The sequence below is a fragment of the Sapajus apella genome, unplaced genomic scaffold, assembly GCF_009761245.1.
Source record: "Sapajus apella isolate SASKATOON/1434 unplaced genomic scaffold, GSC_monkey_1.0 scaffold40, whole genome shotgun sequence".
Taxonomy (NCBI): Eukaryota; Metazoa; Chordata; class Mammalia; order Primates; family Cebidae; genus Sapajus; species Sapajus apella.
In genome coordinates, this window is record NW_022436980.1 from 12,277,550 (window position 1) to 12,297,341 (window position 19,792).

The 19,792-nt window shown below is 37.3% G+C and overlaps 1 protein-coding gene across 1 annotated transcript in view; it reads left to right on the forward strand.

Annotated features, from left to right (window-relative positions):
• MYH15 (myosin heavy chain 15) overlaps window positions 1–19,792 on the forward strand; it is a 141,971-nt gene that overhangs the window by 60,104 nt on the left and 62,075 nt on the right. The window contains exons 17-22 of the mRNA XM_032298920.1: window positions 53–185; window positions 3,323–3,390; window positions 4,239–4,326; window positions 6,776–6,893; window positions 7,808–7,931; window positions 9,513–9,649. Of these exons, the coding sequence (XP_032154811.1) occupies window positions 53–185; window positions 3,323–3,390; window positions 4,239–4,326; window positions 6,776–6,893; window positions 7,808–7,931; window positions 9,513–9,649 (668 nt within the window). The remainder of the gene's footprint in view (window positions 1–52; window positions 186–3,322; window positions 3,391–4,238; window positions 4,327–6,775; window positions 6,894–7,807; window positions 7,932–9,512; window positions 9,650–19,792) is intronic.

The window sequence follows — 19,792 nt, forward strand, 5'->3', positions numbered from 1 at the left end:
AACTTATGCAATTTTTTTCTTTTTGTCACCCAAAATGCATGCCTTTCCAAAGGTACCTTATAATCTCAGTGGTTGGCTTGAAAAGAACAAAGATCTCCTTAATGAAACAGTGGTAGCTGCATTTCAGAAGTCTTCCAACAGTTTCCTGGCGAGGCTTTTTGAAAATTACATGAGTACTGACAGTGGTGAGTCATACAAACTTCCTTGATTTTTCAGCCTCAGAATGGAACCCATGGCTGTTTCAGCTTTTTCAAAAATTCTTGCTTCTTTCCTGTGATATGTTTCTGTTCCCTGCAGTCTGGGTCATCCCCTCTTATTAGCCTTTTTGTCCTTGGGCCAGGGGTTCTTCAGGGAGATAATACTAGTGCTCTAAGATAGATTCAAGAAATCTGTTCCTGGCCTGCTTTTGTTTTCTACTTCACCTAGCTGCAAAGGGAAAACAAAAAACATATTTTCATGAATAATTTGGGGGCAATTATCTAGCTAGCTAGCTAGCTGTGTGTATATATATGTATATATATATATATATATATATATAGAGAGAGAGAGAGAGAGAGAGAGAGAGAAAGAGAGAGAGAGGGACTGAAGTATCTTGGAATCTTCTCTTTCATAGCACTCTGTGCACTTAGGGTTATTGTAAGTGTCATGAGGGCAGGGATTATTTCTGACTTGTTCAACTGTAGCCTCTAGAATGCAGCAAATACCTGTTTAGCAGGCATTCTTTTCTGACAGCTAATCTTGTTTAGTAGTTTGTAATTTACAAAGTACTGTTAGATACATTATCTTAGTCAATTCTTACTATGACACTTTTAGATATATACAGAATGTTTCTATGTTTACCAGTGTTCCTATTTTACCGCTCAACATGACACTTTAAGATATATGCAGAGTGTCCCATCTTTCTACCTAGCCTTTGCCATGTAGTAGATTTGTGAAATCTATACAGGAACAAGGATAGAGAAGTTAAGTAGCATCCCTGATTTTACAAATCTACTATATGGCAAAGGCTAGGTAGAAAGAAGGACTTCTGTTTTCTGGTTTAGTGCCTATCCCACTCACTGTCTCCCAGGAATAAATAAAATAGAAACTTCTGCACCATCGTATGATGGATTTGAAGATACTGGGCCAAAGCTGCTAACACCAGCTTCATTGAACTAAATGCTAACTACATACAGAGGGAAGCTCTCCATTATGTACAGCAAAAGTCACAGATTGACAGCCTTTGAGCAGAAACTGGCCTTCAAACACGTTTTGTTTGGTCCACACAAGTTAAAAAATCAGATTTCGCATGCACATTTGAGTTTCCATTTTCTTTTGAGAAAATGGAAATTCTGGGGAAATAGATAATCTAGCCAGCCTGGGTTCTGATTTCCCCATGGCAACAGTGTGGCAGAGTACACCAACTGTTCTTTAAATGGGGTGTGTACTCTCACTGTCGATCATACTTACCCTGCTGTTATCTTACACCCAGCTGCATGTTAACTCCCGGCCCTTATCAGGCTGATTGGTTCTTCCGACTGACATAGGGAATGGAGAGAGAATTTAGCACTTCCTGGCTTCATCAGCACATGATGACATAATTCTGGAAGGTGCCTGAAATCCTCTGGGCCTGCCTCAAGAAGAGATGGAAGCTATTGTGTCTGGACCCGGCTAATCTTCAGGCGGTACATTTGCCCGATTCTAATAGCTGCTAATGTACCTCTGAGAAGTCTGTTTGATAGTAGCCACATAAGCTTATGACTCCCAGTTGAGTCATTGTCTGATCATAAGAGATCAGAGAATGGTTTGGGCAGAGAATTAGAGGAGAAATCGTCTTCTAACTCTTCAGGGTGTGTTCTGTGTTCTTCGGAACTACAAGACAAGGATTGTCCAGACAGGCCTTTTTTTTTTTTTTTTTTTTGGTAATTCTTTAAGCATTCTTTGAAAATACTTGCCTCCACATTTCTGACGGATCCAAACATTAAATTGCTTGTAATAACTATACTTTCTCCTGGGGAATCCAAATGATTTAAACCAGGGTTAAATTCTTTATAAAAAAATAATGAAAGATAATGTTATTCCCTTTTCATGGACGGAGAAACTGAAGTACGAAGAAGTCAAGTGTTTCACTTAGAGACTTGGGGTGTTTCAAAAGAACATTAGTGATTAAACTTCATGACATCTGCCACCGCACAGTTGCTACTCAGGCACAGAGAATATTTTATTAGTTTCCCATGTTGACAGCTCGCCCATTCTCTCCAGCTTGCCTATGGATTTTGTTGCTGCTGTGTTGCACATCTTAGTGAGTTAACCTATTCAGATGTTTGTGAAGCTGGTTGGCTTAGAACAGGTTTTTTTGCTTTAAGAAAATGGAAAGGCCGGGCGCGGTGGCTCAAGCCTGTAATCCCAGCACTTTGGGAGGCCGAGGCGGGTGGATCACAAGGTCAAGAGATCGAGACCATCCTGGTCAACACGGTGAAACCCCGTCTCTACTAAAAATACAAAAAATTAGCTGGGCATGGTGGCGCGTGCCTGTAATCCCAGCTACTCAGGAGGCTGAGGCAGGAGAATTGCCTGAACCCAGGAGGCGGAGGTTGCGGTGAGCCGAGATCGCGCCATTGCACTCCAGCCTGGGAAAAAAGAGCGAAACTCCGTCTCAAAAAAAAAAAAAAAAAAAAAAAAAAAGAAAATGGAAATAGATTTTTTTAAATAAGTCATGGAAATAAATACATGAATGTTGCTAAAAAACACAGACAACATAGAAAAACTGAAAAAATAACATAAAAATGATCTGTAATCCCATATAGACTAACAAGCAGTTAACATTTTGGTATTTATGCCTCACAACATTTTTCATGTTTATAGTCACCCATAACACAACTGCACTTAAAAACATGTATACACACTCAGGATCATCACATATAAAATTTAGGCTTTGTAAAGTAACTTTTTCTTTACAAATATCCTAGAAATCCTTCCATAGAAGTTATATGGATCCATGTCATCATTTTAAAAGCTATTTCATTGTATGCATATTCTCTCATAAATTAATCTCCTATAATGTGCATTTGTTGATTAATTTTATTTTTGCTTAATTTTTTTGCAATGACTAAATAATACTTCAATGAGTATGCATAATCGCCTGATTATATCCTTAAGGAAAAGCAGTAAAAATACACATTTTGTGATAAAAGGCATAAATATTTTGAAGATTTTGGTAGATATTGCCATATTGTTCTAGAATGCTGATAAATTTATGCTTCCATCAGTGGGGTATGATAATGTGAAAAAAATGAGCTTTTTACATGTTTTCATCTTTGTTTTTTGTTTGTTTTTTTGCTAGCTATACCATTTGGGGAGAAGAAACGAAAGAAAGGAGCTTCATTCCAAACGATTGCATCTCTGCACAAAGTAATTTTTAATTGCATCTATTCATATATTAATTGCTTCACAATCCGCATATGTTATTATTGATGTGACATTTCACATCTTCAAATAAGGATAAAATATCGGGGGTTAGCACGTTGGAAAAGTTGACGTTTATGTTGTTATTATCGAGGGCTTTAGAGGACACTGTTGGTTCCCACCTACATCCCCTTTACGTCGCTGCACCCATCTTCCAGCTGATGTGCATATTGGCTCATAACAACTCTGAGTTGTCAGAGTTGGACTTTGCCAAAGGAGAAGCTATGCTGCCTCTCTGCCCTCCTCTCCAGACTTTAGCCTCTCCCTTGCTTCAAGGGGGCACCATCGATGGTGAAATTGGTGCATTTGTGTTTTCAGCTCTCGCTTATAAGGATCAGATTAAAGCTGAGTCTGATTAAATGCTTTTTTCTTCCCCTGCTTTTCCCAGCTTTCTTCACTCCCTAAATAAATCTCTTGAACCAGAATTCCCATCTCAGGTTTGGCTTCTAGAGAATCTGACCTAAGACAAACGTTTCCCATAGAGAGAGAACTTGAGAAACAATTTCTTTTTTCAAGTCATTTTATTGCCCTGCCATAAGTTATTGCTATCAAATTCAAAATAGGTAGAGATGATTCACGATGGAGCTATATCTGTCAGGTAAATACTGACTTGCCATAGGAAAGAAATGATGTGCATTTGGTAGGCAGGAAAGAATGTTGGATTCATTATTTTACTGTTAGAATACATCTTGGCTGTGAGATTAAGTTGATAGATTTGGAGACATTTGTGAAGTGGATTAGTGTTTTTAGTGATTTGCAAAGTGATTTTGTGTTTATTATGGTCTCCATTTTAGGAAAACCTGAATAAATTGATGACTAATCTGAAATCGACAACACCTCATTTTGTGAGATGCATAAATCCCAATGTGAACAAAATGCCAGGTAAGAACTAGATTTCTTTGTAATTAACGCTAGGAAATAGATTTGATTTTAGCTATATTGAATATCTTTTTAAGAAATATTTATTGGTGCCTTTTATATAGGGCTAGAATTTAGTATAGAAAAATGAAACTATGTTAAAATGAGGTCTTTGGAACCTCCTCAAGATTGCCTTGTAAATGAACGTATAGAAGAATCTCACAAAGCGGGCTCAATTGGACATTAGAATGTTTGCTATTACTATTTAAATTCCTCCTTGAATTTATGCTGAACATGGATGAGCTCCCATGCCATTGTCTACAAGGGCAAACTATAAAAAAAAGGAATCAAATAATCAATTAGGGAATTAAGGTAAATATTTCAGCATAAAGGAAGTTATTTGGTCTGAGTTATCTAAATTGACCATAAAGACAGTTCCTAAATCCATTTCTAATTGTGATAACACCCTCTAGTCCTCCTTGCCAATGCCAGCATCTTCTTCCCTCTGTCTAATAGCATCCAATTTTTTTAGTTATGGAATTCTGGGCAGTGGATATCTTTTGATCAGTGAATGGTGGTAGAGGGATGATGTGATAGGTAAATGGTGGTGATTTTTTTTTTAATGTTTTCAATTCCCTGAACAAAGGTTTTACCGAAATTAACTACATAGATTATTTTCCTTACTTCATGAGCTTGAAGATTCCCAGCCATCTCTTTGGAGTTATAGGCCTCTCTGGAGCTTTGTTTGGAGGCTGTCAGCCTCCAAGGAGTGCATATGACAAGCCCTGTGTCTTCAGAGCACTAACCACCCTTGTAATATGTAGCCAAATGTTGCTGGTTCTGATTTCTGAAGCTCTGTAGTATCTTGCATTTTTATTAACCTCCTGTAATTAGGACTCCAATCCTGACAGTCGATGGCCTATTTTGAGAAAGTGTGTTACAAAACAATGATGCTGCACTTTGATTTTCTGCAATACAAACACTTCATGTTCATTCGTGGCTGTATGTTTTTGCCTCATTGTTTCTTATCAGCTGGGTTTCTGGATGTGTCTAGGGACACTGCTTCCATCTAGCAAGGAATCTAATTAGCTGCGTTCTCTTTTGGAGCAATTCTGTTACCTATTAGAGTTGCTTCCTATCGAGTCAACTTGGATTTCAGCGGGTTTGGTTTTTTTCTTAAAGTCATAAGACAAAGTCATAAGAAAAGCTTCAAGATCTAATCAAAATAGTTATCCATATGTGCTTAAAGAGAATGAGTTTGATGTTAAGGTGACATAGGATTCTACTACTTGTACCCCCCTTTTTTAAAAAACAATAACACTTTTAGACAGAGTCTTGCTTTCTCACTGAGGCTAGAGTGCAGTGGTTGGAGTACAGTGGTATGATCTTGGCTCACCACAGCCTCTGCCTCCTGGGTTCAAGCAATTCTTGTGCCTCAGCCTCCTGAGTATCTGGGACTACAGGCATGTACCACCATGCCTGGCTAAGTTTTGTATTTTTAGTAGAGACAGTGTTTTGCCAAGTTGGTCAGTCTGGTCTCAAACTCCTGGCCTCGAGTGACCTGCCCACTTCAACTTCCCAAAGTCCTGTGATTACTGTAATGAGCCACTGTGCCTGGACAGCTTGTCACTTCTTATAGATCATGTGTTTCTGTCTGTGAATGGAATTGGAGTATAGAAATATGGGTATATGGTTTAAGTTTATTTCTGTGACCTTGGGCATAAAGTCCTTTTTGTTATTCATTTTTCATGTAATACCATAGTAGGAATTTGTGTTAGGAGATGTGGTCCTTGGCTTCTTTCAGAAGACTCACTGAGGGCAGGGACAGTGGCTTCTTGGATGATTTTTCAAAGGCTTCTATTGGAGATTGCAGCTGACATCTGCAGTAGAGCTTCTTTTGATGAATGAGAAGGTGACAGAAGGATGCTTTATACTACAGAATAGAACTTAGACCCTCTCATGAAAATAAGGGGAGAATGAAGTCTGGGATGTGTACAAGTCCTTCCTAAGCAAAATTGTAAACAGAATGTGTGGTTATGTCCGTCTTTGCCTTTCTTTCTTATCCCATCCCCCTCCTGCACAGAGATGACAGTCCTCTTTTGTGTTCTTATCACCCTTTCTAGCCGGTTTTGGTTGGAAAGTGAATATGAGACCAGCCATTTACATTCTAGCAAAAAAATGTAATCTTTTTTCCTTGCAAAAATATTTGCTTATAAACATCTCATCTAACTGTGAATTAAGGAGCTTGTTCCGTGTTAAAGGAATTTCAGGCGAATCATTTTTGGAGATGCCTGCATAATAGGATGATTACCATGAGTATTAGCAGGCCGTAAGTGAGTAAACTCCTATGACCTATCATGTAGAAAATATCCAGTTCAGACTACTTCTTTTTAACCCAAGATGCAGCAATTGGTACGAAATCGGGGCTAATAATTTTTTTAGGCACAGACCCACCATGACTCATTCTTTTCAGGTGTACTGGACCCTTACTTGGTTCTACAGCAGTTGCGCTGTAATGGTGTCTTGGAAGGGATTAGGATATGCCGTGAAGGTTTTCCAAACCGACTGCTGTATGCTGATTTTAAACAAAGGTAAACATATATTCCAGGATCCAAGAAGCCAGAGGCCGTTCATTCTGTTTTCCTCCCTTTCCGCATGTTTAGGCATGCGTTATTTGTGTGGTTGATGTCCTCCAGACTAGAAATCGATGTGTTTTGGTGGTGGTAAGATATATGATGACAGAGTTCCATTATTTTTTCCCTTAAATCCAACATCCATGTAACTGTAATATCCTTAAATCTCTATTAACAGATAATAGACCCACATATAGAAGAAATATATACAGAAGAAACATATGGAAGCTGAATTGAGTCTGTGAAATGTTGTGTATACTTAATCGTAGCTGCCATCCAAACGGCTGTGGCTTTACTAGCAAGCCCCTGAAAGGATGGGAGCCAGCAGGGTATATGGCAGGAGGCAGGAGCGGCATCTTTTCTATTTCCTGGATTCTAGAAGTTTAAATTATAGGTCATCAAGTCAATTTGAGCAAAGTCTGGTGAAGTAAAAAGGGACATATTTCTTGCTTTAGAATTAAGAGGCATATTTCTTGTTTTCCAGCAACTCACCAACAGGGTGAAAGAAAGAATCCTGGAAAGGACATTTAATGTCTCTGCTTTTCCGTTTCCTTATCCGTACAGTGGAGATACTTATGCTTTCCCCCCTCCCTCTCTTTCCTCTTCCAATTCCCCTACTCCTGCCACCGCCTAAATTGAGCAATCAATCAAATGAGGTCGCCTTTTAAACAGTATGAAAAGTACAAACTATTATACCAATGCAAGAGATTATTGCTTGTACCCTCATTATTGTTACTAAGAATCTTGTGAAAATTGAACATATTAGGAACAGATAAAAATCTATATCTCCTTTCACCTCATTTGTCTAGATTAGTCTTTACTTGAATAATAGGATTTTCCAACCCCAGGATTTTTTCTTTATTTTAAATTAGGTACTGCATCCTGAATCCGAGGACCTTTCCAAAGCGCAAGTTTATGAGCAGCAGAAAAGCAGCTGAAGAGTTACTTGGCTCCTTGGAGATAGACCATACTCAGTACCAATTTGGAATCACTAAGGTAACCAGAAAACTGCAAAGAATGCATTTAGAGATGAATGGGGGGCGGTCCTAGTGTGTATCTTAAAATACCTGTGAACACTCAATTATAAAGCATTCTTCGGCACTCATGACCACAAATATCACAAATAGATCTCAGCTGAAGGTGAAAACTTCAGTGCTGTTTGAGAAAAAAATTCAATGTTTTCTAAACCTCAGTTTTGACTACATTTACATTTTTATAATTAGTCATCTAAGCAAACTTCTGCCAAGATATAAAATACTGAATCAACCTGATGGTATGAGAAGACATATATATTAGAGCTAGAAAAAGGTGAATCAGCTTCCTGGAGCTAATGGCTTGTCTGTGTGTGAACTGATTCACCTACAGTATCCTTTTAGGGACTAATTTCTAGAAGACTATTTGAGTAATTTAAAATTTCAAAGTTAACCCACTATCAAACAATTAATCTGAAACCAACTTCCTTAAATGTAATACCTTAAATTCTACTTCATCGTAGATGAACTTGGCATGCCCCACATATTTTGGGAAACTTCTAATTAATTAATAGATTTGGTCTTATCTGGCAGTCAACATCAGTTTGTTCCTAATGACATCCATATAAGCAACAAATTATTTGAAAGAGAGTTGGAAAATTTAGGATAAAGAGCTCATAGAATTAGAACTTTGTAGGATATGGTTATAAAATGGTGACTCCCACAATTGAGTAACTGAGAGTCAGTTTCTGTTGTTTATTTTTTCTGCTGATTTTCACTGACAGTGTCTTTCTTGTGTGTTTATTTATTTTTGCTGTATACTACTGTATTCATCTGGGCCAAGATTGACATGAGGCAAGTGAAGCTTCTAAGGCACAAATTTCAAGGAGGCTCTTATTCTCGGGGTTGAGCAAGTGAGGCTGAGAGGCACACGCTCTCAGGACACTCTCTCACTGAGTGCCTTCATAAAACGTGTGCCTTAGGCACCTCACTCATTTCACCTTGTTTCTTAGTAATTATTCTTGAAAAAATACTTTTGTGGATTATTTGATGCCTAGACAAAAGTGCCTTACTCTAGAACAAAGGTCAGCAAACTACAGCCCAAGAGCCATATCCATGGACTATTTTTTTTTTAATGGCCTATTAGCCAAAAATGGCTTTAGATGGTTCATGTTTGTTTAAAAAACAAGAATATCCTACAGAGATTGTATGTAGCCCATGAAGCCTAAAAATATTTGCTATCTGATCCTTTACAGAAAATGTTTGCAGAGCCCTGCCTGGTACTTTGGAGCGCTGCATGCCTGAGCACATCTTAAAACTTAAGCCAGGCCTCCTGAGCAATCAAGACGAAAGGGGAAGAAACAAGGGGGAGAATAGTTTAAGTTCTTAAGCAAACAGTAGAACCACAATTTAATAAAAAGTCTTTTGCACGTTTTAGACTTGTAAAATCAAACTTTCTAGGAAGTAGATTTTACACATTAAATAAATTTAACAAGAAATGGAATTGATATAGCTATCCCTAGGAACACAACAGTTGCTCACAGGATCAACAGACCTTTGCTGAATACCCATTATGAGTGGAGCTAACATCTGACTTTTCTTTTAGGTATTTTTTAAAGCTGGGTTTCTGGGCCAACTGGAAGCAATGAGAGATGAAAGACTAGCTAAAGTCTTCACATTGCTCCAAGCCAGAGCACAGGGCAAACTGATGCGAATCAAATTCCAGAAGATTCTAGAAGAAAGGTATTATATGCCCACCCTGCACCCCCACTGCTAGCGTAATAGTGTGGCTCAACCAGTGCAACCTAATCTCATTGCTATATAGCAGGCAAGAGCTGCCTCCTCTGCTTAGGCTGGGTCTTAAACATATTGATTGATTGATTGATTGATTGATTGAGACAGAGTTTCGCTCTGTTGCCCAGGCTGGAGTGCAGTGACGTACTCTTGGCTCACTGCAACCTCCGGCTCCCAGGTTCAAGCAATTCTCTGCCTCAGCCTCCCGAGTAGAGTAGCTGAGATTATAGGTACCCATCACGATACCTGACTAATTTTTTGTATTTTTAGTAGAGATGAGGTTTAGCCATGTTGGCCAGGCTGGTCTTGAACTCCTGACCTCGTGATCCACCCACGTCAGCCCCCCAAAGTGCTGGGATTACAGGTGTGAGCCACCAGCCTGGCCAAACATTTTAAAATCATGATATAACAAAAAGACAGGGTGCAAAGGGCTTTTATTGCCCTATTTAACCAAGTATAAGCATAATTCAGATATTTCTTGCCATGTTTTCAGGCTTCCCTTTGCGAGAATCTTTGTATTTTGAGAAGTCTGGATCTCTGACAGTGGTGTGACTCACAATTTATATCAGAAGCTGACCTGGAAAGGTTTGCATATATCCCATAGCCAACTTTGAGAGGAAGTATGCTTCAAAGACCAAGGTGTTCTGACCCCTTTATTATCTCCCCTGGGACAGAAACTGTGGCTCTTGTTGACATGTAATCATAACTTTCTTACTTTACTTCAGGCAGGTTCACTAGGGGCGTTTATCACCATGCTTGGACATTCTTAGGCATTGGTTTTGTCTATTCTTTATTTTTTAATTGCATTTTAGGTTTTGGGGTACATGTGAAGAACATGCAAGATTGTTGCATAGGTACACACATGGCAGTGTGATTTGCTGCCTTCCTCCCCATCACCTATATCTGGCATTTCTCCCCATGCTATCTCTCCCCAACTCCCTACCCCCCGCTGTCCCTCCCCTATTTCCCCCCAACAGACTCCAGTGTGTGATGCTTCCCTCCCTGTGTCCATGCGCTCTCATTGTTCAACACCCGCCTATGAGTGAGAACATGTGGTGTTTGATTTTCTGTTCTTGTGTCAGTTTGCTGAGAATGATGGTTTCCAGGTTCATCCATGTCCCTACAAAGGACACGAACTCATTGTTTTTGATGGCTGCATAATATTCCATGGTGTATATGTGCCACATTTTCCCTGTCCAGTCTATCATCGATGGGCATTTGGGTTGGTTCCAGGTCTTTGCTATTGTAAACTGTGCTGCAGTGAACATTTGTGTGCATGTGTCCTTATAGCAGAATGATTTATAATCCTTTGGATATATATGCAGTAATGGGATTGCTGGGTCAAATGGAATTTTTATTTCTAGGTCCTCGAGGAATCGCCACACTGTCTTCCACAATGGTTGAACTAATTTATACTCCCACCAACGGTGTAAAAGTGTTCCTATTTCTCCACATCCTCTCCAGCATCTGTTGTCTCCAGATTTTTTAATGATAGCCATTCTAACTGGCATGAGATGGTATCTCAATGTAGTTTTGATTTGCATTTCTCTAATGACCAGTGATGATGAGCATTTTTTAATATGTTTGTCTATAGTAGAATCATGGAAAGCAAGCTAGGAAAATCTCTAAACAATGGGCGATGAAGATGCTGAAGTGAACCAAGAGATGCTGAAGTTGTATTTACTTTTTCCTTAGCATATATTATCTTCTGAAGAGAGGTCTGCTGATCTTGGTATAACTTGTTTAATTGACAGTTTGTTAATACTGTTTCTTCCCAAGAGAAAATCCTTATTTCATGGTGATGTTAAAGATATTAGAGAGATGACTCTTAGGGGTCTTCTCTGACTCTCATATAGTGGTCAATGTGGTATGGGGGTCTGGAGATCAGGGAACATGGTTTCTAGGACTAGTTGTGTAAGCTTGGGTAAGTTTCTTAATTTCTCCATAGCTTACTTTCTTCTTGTCTAAAGTGAAGCCTTTATGATCCGTTATGTCTAAATTGTGACTTCAAAGATTATTGTGAAAGATCTCCAGCAAATAAAGAATACAGAAAATATTATAATGCATACTCTTGGAGCCATCATGAAAGCATATCAATTATTAACAATATTAGTATTAATTTTTTTTTTTTTGTAGAAACGGTCTCCCTATGTTGTCCAGGCTGGTCTCAAACTCCTGGGCTCAAGCAAACCTCTTGCCTCAGCCTCCCAAAATTCTGAGATTACAGGCATGGGCCATGGTACCCAGCCAACTCTTAACAATTTTTTTTTTCTGTAATTGCTAACAACATTTAAAAAACTAACATACATAGTTGAAGCCCCCATATAGTTCCGCTGTAATCCAAGTCTTACCTTTGTCTTCTCTGATCCTAAGTTTGTGTTTCTCATTCCATGTTTTATATATAAATCATATAAAAGTATGTTTTTATACCTTTACTTACTTGATATGCAGATATCCTTAAAATGTGACATGATTTTACATGTGCTTAGTCTTCATGTAAATAATATTCTGTATATATTGTCCTGAAGTTTGTCTTTTACATTCAGTATTATTCTTTGGACTGTATCATTGTTAATAAATCTAGGGCTAGATTATTGATTTTAACTACTCTATAGTATTCTATTAAATGAATATATCATAATTTATCCATTTTCCAGCTTAAGTAAATTTGTTATTTCCTTTTTTTTTTACTACCAACTTCTGCAGTGACATTTTTATAAATGTCTCCCCATACATATTTGTTAAGAGTTTCTTGAGGCCGTCATTACTCGAAATACTCCATTTTCTGGTAACAGTTTGTGGACAGCAGTTGGTCTGAGGCACACACTTTGAGAGGCATTTCTCTAGAGGATGAATTAATAATGGGTTTTAGGTCACACACAACTTCAGCTTTGTAAGATGTTGCCAAGTTGATTTCCAATTTACCATACTCTCCACCAGTAATGTATGAGAGTCCCCTTGTCCTATGTTCTCACCACTTGAGGTATGTCAGCATTTAAAAACATTCCCCAAATGTCTTCATATTTCTGACTTTGGGGAAAGTTATTTCTCTTTAAAGAATGATGTTTTCTGTAGATTTTTTTTGTAGATGTGACTTATTGTATGAAGGGCATTGCTTCTATTTTGTTTTGGTAAGTATTTTTATCAGAAAATGATTTAATCATTTATCTACATCTATTGAAATAATCACCTAGTTTTTCTTAATTAATCTATAAATGTGTGGAAATATATTAACAGATTTTTAAAAATGTTAAACTTACTTTGGTTAAGAAGTATTTTCATACATTGATGGGTTTGATTGTAATATTACCATGAGATTTTTACATCAATATTCATGAATAAGATTGGCCTGTAATTTTCTTTTCATCTGCTATGTTATCTGAACTTGAATCAAGGTTATCCTAACCTCATAAAACAGTTGAAGAATGTTTACTCTCTTTAAAACATGAACCAATTTGTAACTGTATATTTGAATCTTTAGTGGGCATTGCCTATAAAATCATCTGGATCTGGTGGTTCTTTTGTGATAGGTTTTATAATTTTGATTCCATTTATTTATTGGTTACATGTCTAATGAGATATTTTCTTCTTGAATTAGTACAGGAAAGCTTTCTTTTATTAAAAAAGAAAATTTATATTTCTTTTGAGTTTTTCGATTTGATAGAGTTTTAATTTAATTTAATCTAATTCAATTTAATTTAATTTAATTTTTGAGACAGAGTCTCTCTCTATCACCTAGGCTAGAGAGCAGGGGTGTGGTACTGGGTCACTGCAACCTCCATCTCTCTGGTTCAAATGATTCTTGTGTCTCAGCCTCTTGAGTAGCCGGGATTACAGGCATGTGCCTCCATGCCCAGCTAATTGTTGTATTTTTAGTAGAGATAATGCTTCACCATTCCGGCCAGGCTGCTTTGGAACTCTTGTCCTCAAGTGATCTGCCTGCCTTGGCCTCCTAAAGTGTTGGGATTATAGATGTGAGCCACCACACCTGGCCTTATTATTTTTAAATCTCTACTGTATCTATCATTCTATTCCTAGTGCATAATCCTGAATTATTTATATTTCTAGAGTGTTATCATTCCTAGTATTGTTTTCTTGTGCCTTCTCTCCTTTTTCTTGACCATTCATGCCACATGTTTATTTAGTGTATTTAATAAACCACTTAAAATTTTTTTCTAGATCATTAATTTCTGATCTTATATTTATTCTTTCCTTTCTTCTACTTTCTTTGTGTTTATTCTTCTTCCTTTTTCAACTTTATTCAGTTATAATTGACAAAAGTTGTATGTATTTATGGTGTATAATCTGATGTTTTGATAGATGTACGTATTGTGAAATGATTACCACAATCAAGCTAATTATCACCTCACAAAATTATCTGTTGTGTGTGTGTGTGTGTGTGTGTGCGCGCGTGCGTGTGGTGAGAACACTTAAGAGCTACTCTCTTAGCAAATTTCCAGTATATAATACAGTATTAGTGGGCCGGGCGCGGTGGCTCAAGCCTGTAATCCCAGCACTTTGGGAGGCCGAGGCGGGTGGATCACAAGGTCAAGAGATCGAGACCATCCTGGTCAACATGGTGAAACCTCGTCTCTACTAAAAATACAAAAAAATCAGCTGGGCATGGTGGCGCATGCCTGTAGTCCCAGCTACTCAGGAGGCTGAGGCAGGAGAATTGCCTGAACCCAGGAGGCGGAGGTTGTGGTGAGCCGAGATCGCGCCATTGCACTCCAGCCTGGGTAACATGAGTGAAACTCCGTCTCAAAAAAAAAAAAATAAAAAAAATACAGTATTAGTAACATACTGTATATTAGATCCTCAGAACTTACTCATCCTGCATAACTGAAATGTGTCCTTTGAGCAACAGCTCCTCATTTTCCCCATGCCTTGGCTTCTGGTAACCACCATTCTACTCTCTATCTCTGTGAGTCTGACTTTTTTAATATTCCACATATGAGTGAGATCATGCTGTATTTGTCTTTCTGTGCCTGGCTTTTTATACTTAGCATAACGTCCTCGAGGTTCACCCATATTGTCGCAAATGACAATGTTTTCTTTTTTAAGGTCGAATAATATTCCATTGTATACAGATGCCACATTTTATTTATTTATTTGTCAATAAATACTAAAGTTGATTCCATATCTTGGCTATTGTGAATAATAGTACAATGAGCATGGTAGTGCAGATATCTCTTCAAAATAATAATTTCATTAACATTTTGTTTTGTTAAGCATTTTTCTTCATACTGTTTTCCACAATGGCTGTACCAATTTACATTTTCATCAACAGTGTACAAGGGCCCCATTTTTTCCACATACTTGCCAACAGTTATCTTTTGTCTTTATTAGTAGCCATTCTAACAGGTGTAAGGTGATAGCTCATTATGGTTTTGATTGGTATTTTCCTGATAATTAGTGATGTTGAACATTTTTTCATACATCATTGGCCATTTGTAGTCTTTCAAGAAATGTCTATCAGGTTCATTGCTGATTTTTAATGGGGTTATTTGTTTTCATGCTACAGAGTTGAATTCCTTATATATTTTGAATATTACCCCTTTATTGCATGTATAGTTTGCAAATATTTTCTCCCATTCCACAGGTTGTCTTCTCCTTGTTCATTGTTTCCTTTGCTGTGCAGACATGTTTAGTTTGATGTAATCCCATTGTCTATTTTCGCTTGTGTTGCCTTTGATTTTGGGGTCACATTTAAAAAAAATTGCCAAAACCAATGTCAAGAAGCTTTTTCTCCGAGTTTTTTTCTGCTAATTTTAGTTTCAGATCTTATATTTAAGTCTTTAGTTCGTTTTGAGCTTATATTTGTATATGGTATGAGATGAAGATTCACTTATTCTTCTGCATGTGGATATCTAATTTACTAACACCATTTATTGAAGAGACTGCCCTTTCCATAATGTGTGTTTAGCAACTTTATTGAAGATCAATTGACCATAAATGCATAGATTAATTTCTGGGTTCTCTGTACTGTTCCATTGATCTGTATGTTTGTTTTTATGCTAATACCATGCTGTTTTGATTGCTATAACTTTGTAGCATATTTTGAAATTAGGTAATGTGGTTCTTCCAGCTTTGTTTCTTCTGTTTAGGCTATTTGTGGTTCCATATAAATTTTAGGAATATTTTCCTAGTTCTGTAAAAAATGCCACTGTACTTTTGAAAGGGGTTGCTTTGAATCTGTAGATCACTTTGCGGACTATGAACTTTTAACCAAAAATATCCTGTGTTCTTCCAATTCATGAACACAGGATATTTTTGTGTTTGTTTGTGTCTTCAATTTCTGTCATCAATGTTTTATAGTTTTCAACATGCAGATCTTTTACCTCCTATTTAAGGTTTATTCCCATGTATTTTATTTTATTTTATTTTTTGATGCTATTATAAATTGACTTCTTTTTTGGCTAGTCCGTTGTTAGTATGTAGAAATGTTACTAACTTTTTATGTTGATTTTTTTGTCCTGTAACCTTACAAATGTATGAATTCTATTTTTTGGGTAGTCTTTAGGGTTTTCTGTATGAGATAGTTTAAATTATTTGTTTCTAATTTGAATGGCTTTTGTTTCCTCTTTTTCTAATTACTCTGACTAGGACTTTTAGTACTATATTGAAAAAAAGTATTGAGCGTGGTCATTCTTGTCTTGTTCCTGACCGTGGAGGAAAAGCTTTCAGTTTTTCACCATTAAGTATGCTATTAGCTGTGGGCTTGTCATATACGGCCTTTATTATGTTGAGGTGCCTCTTTTCTATACCTACATTGCTGAATATTTTTATAATGGATGGATGTTAAATCTTGTCAAATATAAAGATATTTATATCATCTTGAGGAACTGACCCATTTGTCATTATGTAATAACTTTCTTTATCTCTTGATACAGTTTTTGACTTATATATATTTTGTCTGATATAACTATAGCTATCCCTGATCTTTTTCAGTTTCCATTTGCCTGGAATACCTTTTTCCATTTCTTCACTTTTAATCTATGTATGCTCTCAAAGCTAAAGTATGACTCTCGTTGGCAGTGTATTCATTCAGCCACTCTGTCTTTTGATTGGTGAACTTATTTCATTTATATTTAAAGTAAATATTAATAGATAAGGACTTACTATTGCTGTTTTGTAAATTGTTTTCTGACTTTTTCAAGTTGTTTGTTTCTTTCTGATTTCCTTTGTGATGTGATAATGGTTTGTAATGCTAGATATTTCTTTCTTTCTCTTAATCTTTTGTGTATTTACTAGAAGATTTTTCTTTGTGGTTACCATGCGGCTTACATAAAGTATCTTGTAGTTACATGTTTATCTTAAGCTGACATCTTATTTTAAGCTGGAAATAGTTTAACTTCAACTACATATAAAAACTCTCAACTTGAACTTCTCTTGTCCCCATGTTTTATGTTATTTATGTCGCTCTTTAATATTTTTAATATTGTGTCTATTAATCAGTTATTGTACTTAAAGCAATTTTAAATAATTTTGTATATTAGCTTTTATTTTAGAGTTAAAGGTGGTTTATGCCCCATTATTACAGTATCATTCTGAATTTGACTATATTCTTTTCAGTGAGTTCTACACTTTTATATATTTTCATGTGGTTAGTTAGCCTCCTTTTGTTTCAACTTGAAGAACCCCCTTTAACATTCCTTGTAAGGCAGGTAGTAATGATAAACTCCCACAGCTTATGTTTGTGTGGCAGTCTTTATCTCTCCATTTCTGAAGGATAGCCTTACTGGATACAGTGTTTCTGGTTAGTGGTTCTTAGTTTTATTTTCTTTTAGCACTTTGATTATATCATACCACTGTCTCCTGGTCTGCAAGGTTTTTGGCTAAGAAATCTGTTCATGGTCTCATGAGGGTTTCATTATATGTGAGAAGTTGCTTTTGTTTTGCTTCATTCAAAATTCTGTCTTTGACTTTTGAGAGTTTCATTACAATGTGCACTGGTGAAGCTCTCTTTATATTTGATCTACTTGGGTTTTTTGGACATGATGAATCTAGATGTTTGTTTTCCTCTCCATATTTAAAAGTTCTTTCTCTGCTCCTTCTGTGACTCCTATAACGTGTATACCAGTAAGCTTCATGGTATCCTATAAATGCTGCAAGCATTCTTCACTCTTTTCATTTGTTTTTCCTTTTTGTTCCTCTAAATGAGTAATTTCAAAGACCTGTCCTTGAGCTCACTGATTCTTCCCCTTGATTGCATTTATACTTTCCATGGAACTTTTCAATCCAGTTATTGTTTTCTTAAATTTAAGAATTTCTATGTCGTTCTTTTTAATGGTTTTTATTTCCTTGTTGAACTTTTCCTTTTGTTCGTATAATTATTTTTCTGACTTTGTCTAGTTTTTTTCTTGTAGCTCACTAAGTTTTTTTTTTTTAAGTTCATTGTTTTGAATTCTTTGTCAGCAATTCATAGACCTCCACTTAGGATTGGTTATTAGAGATTTATTTCATTCTTTTTATTCTATTCTGTGTTCCTGATTTTTCATGTTTATTGTAGCTTTGCATGCATGTTTGTACATTTGAAGAAACAGCAGCCACCCTCCTCCATATTTATGAACTGGCTTTGACTGGAAAAGACCTTCTCCAGACATCTTGGCTAGAGATTGTAGGCCTTTGTCCCTAACTACTCCAGATGTCCATTTTGATTGTGTATTTGTTTCAGAAACCTGTAATTTATTACTTCTCCAGTGCCTGATTTTGTTACCTTGTAGAGCTCCATTTTTTAAGGAGTGTGTCATATTTTTTTTCCTTGGTGGTGTCATTTTTTTTAAAAATTATTATTCATGATCCTTGTGGCCTTACATTAGTGTTTGTGCATTTGAAGCACTATGTCTTTTAGTTTTTATAGGCTGGCTTCCACAGGAAAAGCTCTTCTTCAGTAAGCTTGGTCAGAGATACTTGGCAGTTCAGCTGGTAGGGTCCACTGGTGAGTCTTGGGGCATGATGGCCTGGTTGTGTGACTGGATTGTGGACAATGGGCTTAGTTTGCTCCCCAGTGGGCTGTGTTCTTCCAGGCCCTTGGTCCGTCACTCAAGAATGGGGGAGAGGACCCCACCAGGCATGGTGAGTGATTAAGTAAATATAGAACTCCAGAGAGTTTTACAGAAAGTGATTTATTTAGGCAGAGAGAGAGAGAGAAAAAAGGAGAAAGAAAAGAGAGAGAGCGAGTTTCCATGCTGTCATGGGAGGGGATCCAGAAATGGAGTCTGCCCAGATGATAGAGAAGGGGACTTTTAGCCTGGGAGAGATTCCCGCCCTATTCAAGTTTTCCGTCCTATGAAAGGAGTTCCTTTAAACTTCTGCTGGAGTGACTGATCTTTGATTATCACCCTGCACAAGCGAAAGTTAAACAAAGACCTCTAAGCTCCCAGATGGAGACATGGGTGGAGGTATGGTGCTGGGAAGTTCTTGCCTTTGAAACTATGCTCCCTTGTGGACACGGGGAAAGGATACATTCCTTCAGTGGCAGTTTCAGTGCACATCCAGGCCCAGTTCCTGGGTCCATGAAGATTATCCTGGAAGCTGTATACACCAGAGCTTGGATCCACGTGGGCAGGCCTTGGTGTCTAAGTCCGTGGTAGTGGACCTAGTGAGAGTATGTCTGGATCCTAGGGCCATGAGATTTGTGTTTTTGGTTAGGATCTACTGGAACACCCGTATTAACTGGGTCCATGGGGACAAGTCTGAAGCCTGGTCTGCGGGGACTGGACTGATTAATGGGATGGTCCTGGAGCCTGGGTCATTGGGGGTAGGCTTGCAGTCTGAGGCTGCATGTCTGGACTGGCACTGGGGCAGGCCTGGAGCCTGAGGTTGTAAGGGCCATCCTGGAGTCTGGAGCTGTGGGGGTTTATTCTTTTCTTAATTCACTAGTTTGTTTTTTTTCCAGTGTGTCTAATAACCTGCTTAATTTTTCCACTGAGTATTTGATTTCAATTGCTATTTTTTTAGTTTTAGACATTTTATTTGGTCTTCTTTCAAGTCTGTGTGTCCTTTTATCTTATGGTTCATTGTTTCTAAAGTTCTTTCCTTTATGCTTTAATAATTTTTAACATAATTATTTGATAGTCTCCATCACAT